A 17646-nucleotide genomic window follows, 5' to 3' on the forward strand; every position below is an offset into this window, starting at 1 on the left:
GAGGCAGAGGTTGCAGTGAACCCAGATCGTGCCATTGCACTCCACCCTGGGCAACAAGAACAAAACTGCGTCTCAAAAAAAAAAAAAAAAGAAAAGAAAAAAGGAAAAAAAAAAAGACTCAGTGTTTCATCTGATTCCTCGGGATTCTTTCTTTCCCCATCCCTAAGCAAGGAGGGCAGGTGCTCAGATTCTCTTAATATCAAAGCAAAGTGTCCCCTTAACTAGGATGATAGCTAGCTTAGCCTTAGCATACGTGTTAATTCTTGGCATGCCTTGAAATCTTGAAGATGTAGAATTTGATAGTGGCATGGAGGTTTGGCTGGACCTCAGAAATTTTAAAGACTGAGTGATTTCTTTCCTATAAAGAAATTTGTGGTTTTCTGCTGGTATATCAGGTCTCAGTACAACACTACACCTAGATAAAGTTTGCATATTCTGCAAAGCCTCTTATTTCTGCCAAAATGCCAACGATAAAATCAACCTCTTGAGAAGCTACAATTAACCTTCATCTAGTCATTTCAAGCCTGCCCAACCAACAAGCCTGCAGACTTACTTCTTCACATCTGACAGAAACGGTGCCCGCCAGGCAATTAGGAAAATATATTGAGATCACATATGAAAATCAGCATTACAAAAGGAACAATTAGGATCCTCATTTACTGCAGGTGATTTGCTCATTATAAACTAATTAAACTACTAGGTTGAAAATGCAGTTCAGAAACAGAGAGTAGAGTAGTTCATATTTAATATCTCCATCTTTCCTTAAAAATTGTTTGTTAAATGGCAGCCTAACAGTAAATCAATAAAGTCCATAAATCTTTGGTTCTAGAAGTGGGTTTAGATAAGATAAAGATGGGTCCATTTAATTAGGGAAGAAAACAGAAGGCTATGAGGTATGAACAAGGATAATACAGGAGGGTTTAGAATATAAAATATAAGTTAGAGAGGAGCTTTAGAAAATTGAGAAGTTTATTGCATCTGGACAGGTTTAGGGAAATAGGAGCAGACTATTATGGGTAATTTGAGGGAGGCTGGAAGTAGAGAACTCATTAGACTCCCAGTCTCACATGGCCCCACAGTGACCGCATTACAACACAGCCCTGGCAAAGGATGGCATCCTGCCTGATGGGGCCTGAGACAACGCTCCTGCACTGTCCATACACTTTGCTTCCCACTGAGTGATACTTGAATGTTGTCATGGAATTTTTCTTTTTGTATTAAGATATAATTTACATGTCATGTAATTCACCTTCTTAAAGTATATATTTCAGTGGTTTTTAGTAGATTCACAAGATTACGCAACCACCACCACTATCTAATTCTGTACTGGAAATTTGATAAAATGTTGATCCTTTTTCTTTTTTCCCAGTGGCCCACACATCTGTTTCTATAGTTTCTCTTCACACAGCTATGGTAGGGTGAAGAAGTAACAAATTGAAAGGCCTAGACTGAGGTTTCTGTACATCTATTTAGTTGCTTTTTTTGTTCACTCATATTTAGTACTCCAAATTCTGTGTTTATCCAAAAAGTTGGTTCTTCAGATAAACACAATATTTAGGTAGCCTCAGTTGTATGTGATGTATTATGCCAGATTCAAGCTTCCCTAAACACCAGCCTTAGTGGAAATGGCCAGCACATATTTTGAGAAATACATACAGGTATCTTTAGTGTGCTCATATAAATAATAAGGTAGTGTGACCAGAGAATTTGTTTGTTTATTATAGTTCCCTTGATTCATAGTCAGAAATCTGGATTCAGTAGCAAGCCCTCCTTTCTTCTCAGTGAGTTGAGTAGATAGGCAAAAGATTAATGCCCACAGTAGAGGGAGGAATAAAGGGACCTCATTTCTAGAAAATAAAATGATTTCTTGCAAATCACTTAATCACTCCTATAAGGAAATATGGGGAATCAGAAGTTCCATTAACTTTAGTACCACGAGAAGAGTAAAACATAAGTAATGTGTTCCATTAGGTAGTAAACAAGAGCAGAAAACCAGAAGAGAGATAGAGAGAAGAGACCAACAGAGGAAGAAGAAAAAAGTGTCATGGTAGAGTGGAAATGATGGTGCCAGCGGCCCACCTGGAGCCACTGCTGCAAAGGCTCTGGCTGCAGGGGGCAAGGTGAGCCTGGGGCTGTGTGCTCGTCGGAGCCAGTAGGGGCCGGGAACAGGCGAGAGCCCTGCTCTCTACTGAGTTGGCAGGGCAAAAGCCCCATGCTACCAGGCGCAGCTACAGCAGCCCAGCCATAACTCTGGACCTGGGCATCCCTGTGCTCTTGGGGCCTGGGAAACTCCCCTCTACCCATGGGCTTAGAAGTACCTGCTCCTGCTCCCTGGCCTCTCCTTGCTCCTGGTGCCCACTCCGGGCTGGAGCAAAGTTGTGGTCAAGCCCGGGTGCTGTCGGAACCGCCCCTAGGTGTGCGTGTGCACCAGTCTTCTGACGCCTCAACCCCCTCTGGACTTTGGGTGCTGATGAGCATGGGAGGAAGGCTGAGGTGGAGCTGAAGACAGCTCAGTGCAGGCCTGCAGGCACCCCTCAGCACGAACATCCTGGGTACTGTGGAAGGAATGTTGATGGCGGCAGGAGACAGTCATGCTCCTGGACAGAAAAGGGCAGGTCCCCGGTGAAACTGCTACCTTCAAGCAAGGGATGGCCTGAAGCCTGGGGGCCAGGCTGCCAGTTTTGGGGCAAGTCCGTGGCCCAGAGTAAGAACTGATGATGCTTTTTCCAGGCCCTTCCATTGCTGCCTATGGATCGATCAGTACACACTTCCTTCCTTCTGAGCCCATAAAAACCCTGGGCTCAGCCAGACGTTGACACTACCAGCAGAAAGGAGTTACCCACTCTGGGTCTCCTCTCTGCTGGGGTCTGCACAGACATCAAGGTCACCTGTCTGTGGAGGGAGCTACCCACTTCAGGTCTCCTGAGAGCTGTTCTGTCACTCAGTGAAGCTCCTCTCTGCCTTGCTCACCCTCCAGTTGTCCATGTACCTCATTCTTCCTGGGTACAGGACAAGAACTTGGGACCTGCTGAATGGTGGGACTGAAAGAGCTGTAACACAAACAGGGCTGAAACCCTCAGCCACCACCCTCAGCTTGCCATGTTGCAGGTGATGAGAAGGAGAGAAGAGGTGTGGCTCTTCTGGGAGCCCATACTCCGGGGTCACAGCCGGAGCCAGGGCTGTGACACCCTCTTTGGGGCTCTGTGGTTCCTGGTGTCTCCAAGCTTCTGGATGCCACCACATACCCTTCAGCCAGATGCATGTTCCTGTAGTGGAGGCTGTGTGCAGTACATCTGGTCCAGCCTTAGCCTTTTACAGAGCCAACATCTGTGCCAGAGCTTGGAGCTGCCTGCCCTCCCGCAGCAATCGGCATGTCTGGCTGTGTGCAGTGGCCAGACCCAGAGTTCACTTGCCCACACATCCCTTGCCATTCTGCGGCTGACTCACCCTTGGCAGGTGTGGGATCCAGGCTGGTAGTGTGAGCCGAGCGCAACCTGCCAGGCTGAGTGGGCAGAACGAGCCCAGCAGGTGCAGGCAGTACTCAGACAGAAGGCACTGCCAGCCACAGAGGTTTTTGGCTGGTGAAGTGACACCCCAAGGATTCTATGACAGAAAGAGGAATGTGCAGAAACTGGAATGAACAGAGAGCAGTAGCAGCTACCAACTGTGTACTCTTCCACTCTGTGAGGTTATAACTCAGACCATATATTTGTAGGTAATGTTTTACCTTTAATCAAGAAACAAAGCGTTCTTTTTAGTGGCTAACAACGTTAGGTAGATGAATAATGTTGTAATTATTTAAAAACAATGGTATTGTTTCACCATTCAAAGAAATGTTAAAGGAGCTAGGTTTGAAAGTTAGTGAAACTCTGTTTTGCAGTACTATAAAATTGCAAGCCAAATTTGTGGCTTTTAAAAAATAAAGTAGACCAGGAACGTTGGCTTACGCCTGTAATCCCAGCACTTTGGGAGGCTGAGACGGGCGGATCACAAGGTCAAGAGATCAACACCATCCTGGCCAACATGGTGAAACCCCGTCTCTACTAAAAATACAAAAAAATTAGCTCGGCGTGGTGGCATGTGCCTGTAGTCCCAGCTACTTGGGAGGCTGAGGCAGGAGAATTGCTTGAACCCGGGAGGTGGGATGGTGGGATTGCAGTGAGCCAAGATTGTGCCACTGCACTCCAGCCTGGTGACAGAGCGAGACTCCGTCTAAAAAAAAAAAAAAAAAAAAAAAAAGAAGTAAATCCCCAGTGCTTGTAGGCAGACCCCAAACATCTCCACTGGACATTTCACATGAGGTTAAATTTCAGATGAGTAAAACCAAAAAGCAGTGCCACATGCCCAAGGAAACAGGGGAAAGAACACAAGCCCTCCAGAGCTCTGGGGGCCTTTCCAATGAGACTGTGCTGAAGAAACATTGCTCTGACAAAGGTGAACTGTCATCCCCAGTAGAAAAAAACTAAGACATTCTAGAGACATTTTGTTCTCTCATAAAAATCATTTATTGGCACACCAGAAATGACAATTTTTTCTAGTATAGTAGTTGTATGCATCTGTAATTGCAATTCAGTGTAAACTACATGTTACAAGTCACTAGAAATCTAATTAGCAGGATGAATTTAATAAAGAACAAGAGGAACTATGAGTCTACCACGGCCCAGCCATCGAGTCTCATTGGAGAGTAAATCAAATATCAAACTAGTGTTGTCCTGCAACAGTTTTTCTGTAGCCACAAGAAAAACCAAGACACACATAAACAGGATAGCACCCATTCCATAAATTAGGTACACTTAACTAGAAAAAGATTGTAACTGATAGAAATAATCTAAATAAAGTAAGCACAAAAGTAAATAATTAGCTATTTACATATATTCCTCTTTGCCAAAATTTTGTTAGCTTTCCCATCCTATCTCTTCCCTTCTATTTGTTATTCTAGGTTTGTCATGGTGAATTTCTTGGCTCACTGAAAAATATTTAGACAACTAATTAGAACTTCTTTCTGGGTCCTACCTTTCCTAAAACTTCACGTCAAACTAACGAATTTCAAGGGTAACCTATGTAAGTCTATCTCTATATAGAAGTAAGATGCATTATTATTCTGCTATCAGTCATAGTAATGACATACAACCCCACGTTTTTCCAAACATTATTTGGACTACTCCAGAAAATTAGGCTGTGAATGGCAGCAGAGTGGATGGATTTTTCATTCAGAACAGGCACAGATAGTCTAATGGAGACAAGCATGTTTATCCTGAGAATGTGAATGCTGTGGACTGCAACTCAAGATCCCCCATTACTGAGAATGGGTCCTTTGCCCTCTGGTCACTCTTTATTTTTTCAGCTCTCAATTTTTAAGGCGTGGTATCATAACAGCATCAGCCAATAAGAATGCTGACATCATTTCTACCAAGAAGGGCTCTGCGATGAGTGGCAGCAGGTACCATAATTAAATAGCGCAGCTGAAAGGGCATTGAGTTGGTACATTTCTGGTGCTATGCCCAGAATGTGTGGATTTTTAGCATCATTCTAGGAAGCCTGAAAGATCTTGCCCATGAGCCTCTTTGACCCTTGCCCATTTCCCTTCTAGTACATATGACAATTTGTAATTATTTTATTTTTGCTTTTTCTCCTACTGGAATATAAGCTCTGAAGGGCAGAGACTACACCTGTCTGTTCACCACTGTGTCCCCACAGTGTCTAGAACATAATGTTCTAGTGTCTTGAACAGTGCCTGGTCAATAGTAGGTTCTCAATTAAAAGCTTGTATTAAATAAACGAACCAAATCATTGAGTCCCCTGGTTTGCCTGTGTCTTAGAGACTTTCCAGTTTTATACAATGGCCAGGGTTTCTGGCCTATCCTAATTACAGGGCCATCCTAATGATCCTACCCTGATGTGAACCTGTGTAGCAGATATTTTTGTGCTTCAATGAGTAGTAAAACTTCTCGGTGATAGATTCACTCTCCCAAAGCTGAGCTCTGCAGAGCTAACACTACAGGAGAGGTAACAGGGCAAGAACATTTTAGGAGATAAGCTGTATGCTACAAATTCAGCTCATTCTTCCCTACCTCCCCCTATAACCTCATTGTTTGATAGAAAGCTTAAGAAAAAAAGTTAGCAGGAGAATTTTCTCCTGGCAGTGCATGTCCAGTAAGTCACCAAAAACCTGATCAGAAAAGAAAGAAAATATAACTCACCTACATAAAAAATTAAGTTAAATAAAAGCAAAATCTGGGAGTGGGAACCAAGTGACGTGGTGGACTGTCTAGGTCTTTTGTTGGTTAGAATTGTTGGACATGGAAGCAGAAGCAGGCATGACAGCAGAGGAGAGGTTGAAAGGGAAAAAGGCAGAGCTGTGGGTGTGAAGACTGTAGAGGACCAGCTTTTCTCTCCTCCTTCTCCCGCTCCTGCCAACTCTGCACCCCACCACGACTGGCTGAGCTCCTTGCTGTGGTTCTCGCAGGTGGAGGTAAGAACAGGCAGCTGGCGCCTCCACGGCACATCCTTAGGCGATTGATGCTCTGCTGGAGTAGAAGTCAGGGACTGGGAGCCCGGTGTGCAGCGTGACCTGGGGAATGAGACTGTGAGTCCTGAGACACATCATGCATCCCCCTGTCCCTTTACACAGTGCACTGTGGGTATGTCCCTAACTCAAAAAGTGTTCTGTTTGCTTCTCTTTAAACATCTAGGCTACTGGGCAGTAAAGGGAATTCAAGAAGAATCCTGCCTATGGTAAGAGGCTGCTCACCATGGCGGGCTCTCAAATCCTGGTGACATTTGATTATATGGTTCTCAGTCACCTGCCTCTTTTAAAGGATTCCGGGGAGATTGTGTTCCTTACAACTGAAGACATAGGCTTGGTTTTCAGGTAGTGGAGCCTGCTGGCCACACAACAGTGACCACTGCCAAATCCATGGATAGAGGACCGATTCGCAGAGACAGGACCGATTCGCAGACCCTTCCCTTATTACTTGTCCACTAGTTATTCCCATTAGGGCAAACATTTCTTTCTGGGGTTGCAGATGATTGCCAGTTGTGAAAAAACATGACATTATACTATTTCACCAATTTCTGTATATCCCCAAACCTCAGTGGATAGCTATGGATAAAACTAGAACCATTTCATGCAGTTCTTGTCCCTGTCTTCTCCAGCCCAAGAGTCTTTATCAATAGATAATCAAAAGGTCCTGAAAACCCTTGAAGAGTATCTAGTATAAAATTCTTTGAAAGGGAAATGGCTCATGTGAAAATCCCTGAATGAGGTCTTTCTGAGACTCGCTTCTAGGGTAATTTATGGTTTTTCTTAAAGTGTAGAGGCTGGCCGGGCGCGGTGGCTCAAGCCTGTAATCCCAGCACTTTGGGAGGCCGAGATGGACGGATCATGAGGTCAGGAGATCGAGACCATCCTGGCTAACACGGTGAAACCCCATCTCTACTAAAAAATACAAAAAACTAGCCGGGCGAGGTGGCGGGCGCCTGTAGTCCCAGCTACTCGGGAGGCTGAGGCAGGAGAATGGTCTAAACCCGGGAGGCGGAGCTTGCAGTGAGCTGAGATCCGGCCACTGCACCCCAGCCTGGGCGACAGAGCAAGACTCTGTCTCAAAAAAAAAAAAAAAAAAAAAAAAAGTGTAGAGGCTGAACTCTGAAAGATTAGATTCCAGCCTTCCAGAAAACCCCATCTCCTTGCAGGAAGAGAGAAGGGCAGGGGCTGCTAGTTTGCAATCAGTGTTACTGCACATACTGAAACACAACGACGAATTTTTATAAATAGTTTCCAAGGCTGGTACTGGGTAGGGCAAAAGTCATCTGTAGTGTTGTAATTCTCAAGCCCTATCTTAAGACAACCATTTGTGGAATGAGGCTCATAGTTGCTGATTAGAGGCCCAGCTCAGGAGGGAAGTGAAACCCTAAGCCCTGACAGCGGCTGGCAGGGCACAGCTCTTCCTCCATGCATGGCTCCGGTCCTCCTCTGGCCCCAGGCCAAGGGTCTCTCCACCATTCCTTGCCCAGGCAAGGACCCTCATGCCTTAGAAACTGTGCACAGGCTATTCCCTCAGTCTGGAAGGCTCCATGCAACTCACTCCCTCACTCCTTTAAGGCTCAGCTCACCGGTAACTGCAATAAGCCCTGCCTACACTGACCATCCTATTTAAGACTGCGGCTGCCTGCCCCAACCCCAGCACTCATGAACCCTTTACCCTACCATTGGTCTTTTCTCCACTGCACTAATCACCTTCCGACACACCATCTGATTAACATTGTGATTATGTTGACTTTTTATTGTCTATCTCCTATCACTAGGATGTAAGTTCTATGAAGGCAAGAGTTTTATCTGTTTTGTTTTTTTTTTTTTCACTGATGTATCCCAAACACTTATAACTGTGCCTGGCACATTAAAGGCATTCTATAAATATTTCCTGAATGAATAAGAAGCTGTTGTTTTATTCTATAATAAATAATGATTAACTAACTTGTAGGTAGGGACTATGTTTTCTACCCCTTAGGACCTAACAGAGCCAAACAAGAGTGCAGAGAAGATGCTCAGATTTTCTGATAACGATACTAAAGTGTCAGTCTTACAACCTCACCTCTTCCCAGGCACTCCTGGAGCTTTAAGTCATTCCATTTGTTTTCATGCCAGTTGGTTAAAGGCTTTCATTTCTACTTAGAGGTGAAACTAGAGCTACAGGGATGATCATTAGCCAACCATGAAGAGAACTCCAGTTTCCTATGTGCTATTAACCACTCTGTGTCCAAGTATAAAGAAGATGATTATGTTTGGCATGGAATAATAGCAGTTGTCAAGGCTGATCCCTTTCTCTCCTCCTCTCCTTCATGTCTTGGTCTGGGCCTTACGCTGTCAGCTTCCCTCTCTCCGGTTGGACTGTACGGCCCTGGGCGGCCTTTGAACTAGCAGCCAGCAACAGCTGTTTAACTTCAGGGGCAGGGTGCTTACCTGCACGTTCCTGTTCAGGCTGACCGCAGGGAAGAACAGGCCCTCCACGTTATCAAATGCTATGGGACCTTGTTGTTCATCGTTGATAAAAAATGTCAAGTTTTTTCTATTTAAGTCGAGGAGGACCCCAATTGTGGCCCCTTTTGCGATCCCTCCCTCAGTTCTGTAGGAAAAGAAAACAATGGGGGTTCACTTGCTTGTGGTCACTCTAGAAGCTCCCCGCTTTTGTGTGGTGAAACCAGTGTCTTGCAACCTGTTTATAATCATCACTACCCCAAAACCTTTTCCTTAATCATCCCTCGCACATAAATTTTAATACTGCAGATATACTGTATACCTGTTGGTACTGTACTGTGTGTATATCTGTGCTTTATATATAAAAAGAGTATGATTTTTTGCTCCCTCCCGCCACCATCAATTTTCACTTCCTAGGGGGAGATATCCACCCTTGTGAGTTGCTCTGCTGTTGCTGAGCGTGAACTCATTCATTAGGGTCTCTACTACTGAGTCACAGCGGTAGAAAACCAAACATTCAAGACCAGGAAAAAGTCGCCTTTGGGCTATCAGAGCTCTGACTCTAGGAATGTTGCACACTTTGTATAAATGGTGTAAATTAAATATCATTCAATACAAAGTGACTTAATTTGAAAGTCAAAATAAAGAAGCACTTTGGTTGCACCTAAACCACATGCATGAGAAATTGGATTTGGGGCCTTATGTCATCCAATAAACAGAAAAACTCATTCCAGAAGGATAGTAATTTTTTCGCTTGTTGCATTTGAATTAAGAACTCAGAGGCTGTCTGTGAAATGACAGCGCTGAAGAAGAGGCTTCCTCTCTGTGCAGTGAAATAATTACACTCTGAGATGCAGTGATTTTCAGGAACCTGCATACAAATGCCATTTTACAAAGAATTGTGTCTTATGCTTCAATTGATGGTTTCACAAAATGCCATTAAACATGGATGATCAGATTTGTCTTTCCTGTTTTTTTGAGATCTAGCAATATTGAACTGCATTCTCATCTCAGCAGAGCACAGGAATTTGTGTCATTCATTTCCTCTGGCATGCAGGATACAGACTGTACATAGTCATTAAAAGACAGGTTACAACTTGCCTCTTGTTAATTCACAGGTTTAACAATGAAAGCACAAGTGACAAGCAGTTTGCATGCAAGCAGATGTGTTTAGCATTAAGAATGTTTTTCTCTGCACAGTGTGATGGTTATGTCATTATTCACTCCTGCACTTCAAAAAGATGCTAAAAGGGAAAAAGTAAGTGTGGCATTTGGGTGATAGCACTGGGAATCTATTGACAGAGAGTTCCCCAAAATGCCAATCACTGAAGATAACCACTTATCTACATCCAGTAGGATTTGCTTTCATGGTGAAATGGTGTGTGTGTTCACTTCAAGTGACAGCGAATAATACACACTTGAGCTATAGAAACTATCCAAGGGAAAAGGAGGCTTTAGGAGTCTACAGGCTGGAGAAGGGTCAGTGATGAGCATACAGAAAAAGATAAAACAGTGGAGTCCAATTATCCTACCACTGTCTGACTTGCTTTCCCTTTGATCTGGTTGAACACTACTGTATTTTTTTTCAGAGACACTAATGAGAATGTATCCTGGGGAAATCTTGGAGCATAAGGTGGACCAGGGTCCACATTAGAAATTTCTCTGCCTAGGAAATTTGTGAAAAATACATTTGAAGAACACAATCAAATGAGAAAGGAAATCCATTATAGTATGTGTTCAATTATAATTATCTATATTTTGGTGGTAGAAGAAAACTTCAAGGAGATTACTATATTTCCTTTCCTTAGCAAACTGGGTGCTCTGAATTAATACAGTAATAAGAGAGTTCTCTTTAAGTAAAAAGTCATTCAAATTGGCACCCATAAGCTTTAGTTTAATGAATCGTAATAAGAACAATGGCTACTATTTTCAGGTGCTTCCAATGTAAGGCATTTTCACATATTTCATTTAGTCTTCAGAAGATTCCCACATGGAAAAATTTTATTATACGAATTTGATGGATTTGGAAACTGAGGTTCAAAAAAACGAAGTAATTTGTCCAAAAGTGCTTTTCTGATAAGTTGTAGGTCTGCCTGTTTCAGCATCCTGGATTGTTTTCTTATAATGGATATCTATCGGGATTCTTAGTTTCCAGCCATGGGTGAAATACAGCAATGAAGGGATTAGGAAAGTACTCAAGTCTCTATCATCATACAAAAAGTAACCCACCAGCATGGACTCAGCTGAGGCTCATAGACTGCCTGTGCTACTTAATGTAGACCACCTGCTTGATTTCCTTAATATGGTCTATGTAATAGGTTTTTGAACTGGGGCTCTCACTCCTGATCAGAAGCCAACGTGAAGAAGGCTTGGTTTGGGGGCTGCAGGGTACCTGTTGGTGTGCGAGTTGTTGTGCATGAACCAGCTCCGGTTATTGTCCACATACATTGCCCAAGCTTTGTCGTCCTTTCCTAACATCACATCCTTCATCACGTCCATGCGAGCCACGCCAAAGGCAGGATCAGGGTGGTTGTCGTAGCGATCCACCGTGAGCTCCCAGTAGTGAACGCCCTTGGAGAAGCCAGTTTTCCCTAGCACCACCCGGTCATCATAGCTACTGCAGGTCACTGTCAGGTTGTCATTGGAGAGGATGATGTCCGAGTGCGCCGAGCCAGGGTCGAAAGCAAACCAGGCCACTGGGAACAACAGAAGGGAATCAGGTTATTAAGACAGACCCAACAAGCTCAGCACCATAACATACTCCTGGGCGGGTGAGGAGCGTTGTGTAGCGTTTTCATGCTGCCATGCAGGAAGGAGGCGTCCAGGGCCAGGGCAGACAGGGGCACGTCCTGGGAGTTGGTACTCTCTGCACCAGAAGCAGACGGAGGACACACGACCGATTCAGCAGGGGTTACCTGGCTCAGACTGCACTCCCAACCAGGTGATCCGGGAGTGAAGTGGCATCGATTTTGGAAGGTGCAAGTCCCTTCACCTGGTGACTGGCAGAACAGTGCACCAGAGACATAAAGGGAGAGGGGATGCGCTAAGATGCCTGTGTAACCCCTGAGGCGGGGAGGCTAGGAGCTAGAGTCCTAGATGGAGGAGGGATAAAACACATGGAGTGAAATCAGGAAATATCCCTTCGGCAGAAGTGCTAACATCTAGTTGCTTTGAAGTTTTCCTTGGCTCTAGTGAAAGCTCATAAGCTGCGAAGCTATAAGCAACATAAATTAATTTTCATGAGTGATTGTGACTCTATGTAGGACAGGTTGCTGTCTGCATAACTTAAAAAACACAGTTTGCGTGCTACTCCTGAAACTAATACACGTCAGAAATTTTGCTGGAGCAGTAGGTATTTCGGACATTAGGTGCAGATAGAATGATGTCTTTGTACACATTGTTACGCCCCAAGTTCTAAATGCCACCTATACATATCACACTCGAGAGATGTAATTGCTGATTTATTGAATCTGTGAGACACCTCACATGCACTTTGATCTTTGCTATTGGGTAACAGAATAAGGTTATTGCATACCTGCCAACAGCTTTTTAATGTCAACTGTTGTCATTCCAAGTGAAAGGCATGGGGGAGAGAGATAGGAAGCAAAATTGACATGGATAAGAAAACGTGTCTCTCCTGACAGACTAGTACCCCAAAAGGACTCAATTTAAAACATCACATATACTAAACAGGTGCTCTCTGACTTGTACCTTTACCCACATTTAGTGCTCATAAAGAGTGCTGTGCATTGATGTATAAGAAAACCGGGGAAAAAGTAAGCTTTGAGGCATCACATTAAAAACTACAGGCATCTTTTCCATTTTTTAAGAGTTTGAGAAACTGCTATAATAGGGTTAGAATGACAACTAGACAATTTTATTGATATAAGACAAGCTGCCGCTATTTATTTTGTGAAGGAAATTGAGCACATCAATCACGTAAGTAAAAGATAACAATTACAATAGGTATACTTGCCTAATTGAGAGTAAGGTGCAGATTGTGTCTCAAAATTGCATCCTACAAAGAGATACTACACATCAACGCTATGAAACAACAACCAGGTTGATAAAAATTACTTGTATACACTTAAAAAGCACCAGTTGAATATAGATACCAGAGGCCTGATCCATGAAAAAACAAAGCCCTTTTTATATTAGTTTACTTTGTTGGGTAAAAAACTGCCTCTCTGCACTTCTAAAATGAAAAGCACATCTTTTTACCATTTAATAAATCCTCCTCCAGTTGATCCTGAACTCTGTAGCTGAATTTTTCATCTTTCCAAGTTCAATCTTTTCCTCTAAAGTTCCCACAGTAAGAAGGCTAGCTGTTTTAAAAATGAGGAAAATGTGCTTAATTGAAATGGAGAAATCACTGGATTTTGATAAAACTCTGCTCTCACTATTCTAGGCACTTCTGACTCTGGTTATGCCAAAAGGTCTTCATTGTGACTTGAGCCCAAATTAAATATAACTAAATGTGTAATGTAATCCATTTGTTAATATATACATCTTATTATTAATAATTATTAAAAATGATAGGACAAATGTGTTAAAACTACCTCCTCTCCTTCTTAGGAGAGACGATCCTTCTCACCTGAGGGAGGGGAGGTGGGATGGTAGAAGTGGGTGTGGTCTCAGAGATATATTAGAATCCCCTGTGGAACCTTTTCAACCATCTCCCTTCCCTAAGATTTGGATACCTGTACCCCATGAGAAACTACATTGGGTGGAGGAAGACTGCCTAGTCTTAAAATGTTCAAAGCTGTGTGATCTACAATTTCTAGTGGTGTCGAGGACTGATCTAGAAAATGTGGTTTTGATGAACACTGGGGGATAAAGAAAGGATCATTTAATTTATTTTTCTATTTAGTAAGGCCTTTATATGCTAATTCCTAAAACATTTGCAGGATAATGTGCTGACTTAAAAGAATTTTACAACAATTAAAAAAGCAACTTACTATAAAAAAGGACTAATGGTTGAGTTAAAAACAAAATACAAAAATTATGATCTTATTTTTGGTTAGTTTGCTTTTCTCTGGGATGAATTCACATGGAAGAGAATCATTTCCTCCCATCTCATGGCTGATTTTTATGTTTCGTTTCTATCAATTATCACTTCAATTCCTATTCATGTGTTAGAGCATAATGAGTATGGAACACCTGGAGTTTTAAAACTGACTCTCATATTCAACTTTGGAAATAAGTTTGTAGAATCTGAATTAGGGCTTTAAAAACTTTTAAATGAATCATGCCTTGTGCAACTCTTTTTTTCAAAACAAATATTCTGAAATCTTTTTACACTATTTTAAACACATTATCACACATTTAAGATTCAACAATACAACTAGAATAATGCTCTTAAATACACCCATCAAATATCCCAAAACTCACATTTCATTTTATTCTTGAGACAATATACATTACAAAGACTGTAACAATATTTCAGTACATTAGACACAAGGGAAAAGAGTTTCATAACAAAGCATGTTGGGAAGCCATAGTGCACAGAAAAACAATAAGAAACATAAAAGCACAAAGAAAAATGTCATTTTAAAGAGAGCTTGAAGTCCCTGCATCCTTTTTGCACTGTCATGCTGTGGCCTTCTTCATTCCAGAATGTGGGATGAGCAAAAAGAATAAAATAAAAAACAAAAGAAACCTTTGGAAATGTGAAATGTGCATCATGTGTATCCATGATTACAATATAGTCCTGAAGAGATCATATAGGTCTGCATCTTAGATATTTTAAGATTCTATTTGCTAGGCAGTGTTCGCTACAAAGGAACACGAGTCTAGCTTTGCTGCAATCAGCCTTAGGCTCTGTCACAACTGGCTTGGCTGTGGGAAACTTCCAGGAGGCCAGACTTTTTGATTACTCAGATCTTTGGTCATTAGGCATTAGGAGTTAAGGGTTTCTAATTCAGCCAGCAGTGATCCCACCCCGTTGCTAGGAAAACACTCAGCCAGGAGCCCCACTGTCCTAGCAGTGAGCACAGGCTTTTGCAGAAAATGCTTTCAGTTTCTGCTCTTTGGATTGCCTGCTTTATAGGATGCTTTCTGCTGTTGGTGTGTTTTTACTTTTATTTTACTTTGTCAATAAAGATCTCTTGAGTCTATGTTTAATCAGACCACTCCAGGCTGGATGCACTGATCCAGTCTCCCAGACACCGCTGGTTTCCTGGATACAGAAGGGCTGCAAACATTACTGCCACGGCCTCCACTCAGCCAGCACCTGTGCCGTGCTATGCCACTGCATGTGAAGACAGAGCGGGTTATCCATGGTGGTACCAGCTTGTGCAAAAAGAGTAACTTCACTCATCACTTTCCGATGCCGTTATACATAGACCACAGCTCCATGGTTGCTCCTTGCACCACACAAACAAGAACACCACAAAGCTCCACCATCCCGATGCTCCTCATACTGGAAGCAGGCCACAGACACAGAGACTAGCTCATCCCCCTCACCACATACATGAATGGCAAGAACAAAACACGCATTTCAGAGATGCCTTCAAGGCACAGAGATCAAGGGGAAAGGTCTGAGGAGCTCAGCTCACCCGGTGCATTGAGAGACTGTAAAGAGGAATGCAAGCTCAGCTGGTGGGGTGAGGATCGGAAATCAAAGTAGGATCTCCCAGGGAAGCTGGGTTGTAGATTAAGGGTGGAGGAGAAAGGACTCATTCTACGGAGCGGCAATCTTTCCGAAGGCACTGGAAAAGGGAGGGTCTGTTCTTCTGAATCTGTGTCTAAATGTAAGATCAATGCAAACTAGAGATCAGAAGTCTGCTATGTCCCGGTGCATGGTTCCCCAAGACCTGCCTTAACAATGCATTCATACAAAGCCTCATCTTTCCCACAGGGTGCCACACTCAGGCATTTACAAAGCCAATGTGCCTGGGGGCAGGGAGGGAATTTTCGGCAGATCAGGACCCAAGACCAGAGGACACCTCCAACATCATAGGCGATTGTTGTCATTTTCTCCCAATTTTTAGTGGTAGAAAATTGGAAGGTTTCCTTTTAATTAAATAAAATATTTTTAGTGAATGTACAAAATGTAAAGGCAAATTTTACCTATTGATGACCAAGGGGATATTATTTTACCTTCAGTTGTCCTGGGAGTTACTACCTACTCAACAATGGTCTCTTAAAAGGTTTCTATTTAAGAGATGGGGATTTTTTACAAACTGTTTCCTATTCCATATTTTCCCCTTTCTCTCCTAATGTGTATTTTTCTGTTAGATGGATGAGCTGATTTTTCTACACTAGCACACTCCAGACTCTGTCTTTGAATAGGGGAGGAAATGTGGGGTGGTCTAAGGAAGACAGGACTGGACAAGTAAGCAGGAAAGGAGCCTTACCTTTGTTTCTGAATTAGGATCAGACTCTAGGGATGTCACTTGACCATCTTTGTTTCTCTAATGATAAACAGACTGTAGGCAGTGGTGAGGTGCACTGGTGGCAAAATGTCTGTTTCTGTTCAGATGGTCAGGTTTGGCCTGAAGATCATTATTATATCAGACTAAAGACTTAACAATTACTTGATCCGGTTTTAGAAGGGCATGAGTTAGTTTCTCTAAATTACTAAAATTGCTCCTTTCTATTTTGTCAAACAATAGCTGGTTCTATGCATGGTGTGGTCTAGTCAGAGATGGATCTTTCACCAATTGAAGCCTTCTTAATATTCAGTCTAATAGCAATAATTTAGGAAATACAGATGGTAGGAAGGTAATATTCTATGTCCACAATCACAAGGGAACTTTCTTCTCATTGAAATAATAATTTCGTTTTTGTGACCAGAGGGTATTTCTGTGAATGTTTTTCTGGTTTGAATCAGTTACCAGCAATTCTTTGCTGGACATACACTTCTATCAAAATGCTACTCTGCATGTTCAAGCAAAAATAACCGGAGTGTGTATGTGTGTAGAACATGATCCTATGTGAAGAACTCAGAACGAGGGCGTTGGCAAGTTTTAATTTAATACCTCCAAGAGTCAGCCTCTGCACTCACAACACTAAAGTTAGCTTTTCAGGCTTTAGACTTATCTGTGGGGGGATGACTTTTAAAAAATAAAAGTATAAACCAGATCTCCCAGAAAAGGAATTGCTATTTATGGAGTTAAGACTTTGTGTTCCCACTAAGAATACATTTAAGTTTTCTTCTACCTAAACTTCATACGGTTTGAATGACTTAATATCATGTATTATCATTTCTTTCTTCAGATATGATAAATCAAAAATTATTTGTTGTGATCATCTTAAGGGGAAATTAGCCTTTGAGTGTAATAGAAAAATTCAAAATACAACACCCAAGTGCCACAAACCGGCATGGGCTTCTTTTAAGGAGCTAAGGCATTTACAACCATATTTATGTCAATACAAGATTTTATTTATTTATTTATTTATTATGCATTATTTATTATTTTTTGAGACAGGGTCTCACTCTGTTGTCCAGGCAGGAATGCAATGCCACGATCTCAGCTCATTGCAACCTCTGCTTCCTGGATCAAGTGATTCTTCAACCTCAGCCTCCAGAGTAGCAGAGACTACAGGCGTGAGCCATCATGCCCAGCTAATTTTTCTAGTTTTTGTAGAAATGGGGTTTTGCCATGTTGTCCAGGCTGGTCTTGAACTCCTGAGTTCAAAGCGATCTGCCTGCCTCGGCCTCCCAAAGT

At 42.5% G+C, this 17646-nt stretch overlaps 1 protein-coding gene across 18 annotated transcripts in view; it reads right to left on the reverse strand.

Moving 5' to 3' along the window:
- Positions 1–4481: 4481 nt before the first annotated feature.
- TRIM9 (tripartite motif containing 9) overlaps positions 4482–17646 on the reverse strand; it is a 118475-nt gene continuing 105310 nt past the window's right edge. For 2 of the 18 annotated variants that reach the window (XM_073997382.1, XM_005561241.4), the window contains exons 8-13: positions 15532–15720; positions 12951–12992; positions 12510–12533; positions 11421–11670; positions 8960–9122; positions 4482–6571 (exon numbers count right to left, since the gene is read on the reverse strand). In XM_073997382.1, coding sequence (XP_073853483.1) covers positions 6509–6571; positions 8960–9122; positions 11421–11670; positions 12510–12533; positions 12951–12992; positions 15532–15720 — 731 coding nt within the window. In that variant the 3' untranslated portion in view covers positions 4482–6508. Of the gene's footprint in view, positions 6572–8329; positions 9123–11366; positions 11671–12509; positions 12534–12950; positions 12993–15531; positions 15721–17646 lie in introns of those variants that run through there. The other 16 variants (XM_045396401.2, XM_005561240.4, XM_073997384.1 and 13 more) reach the window with 10 other exon arrangements.

This window comes from Macaca fascicularis, chromosome 7 (assembly GCF_037993035.2).
Source record: "Macaca fascicularis isolate 582-1 chromosome 7, T2T-MFA8v1.1".
Taxonomy (NCBI): Eukaryota; Metazoa; Chordata; class Mammalia; order Primates; family Cercopithecidae; genus Macaca; species Macaca fascicularis.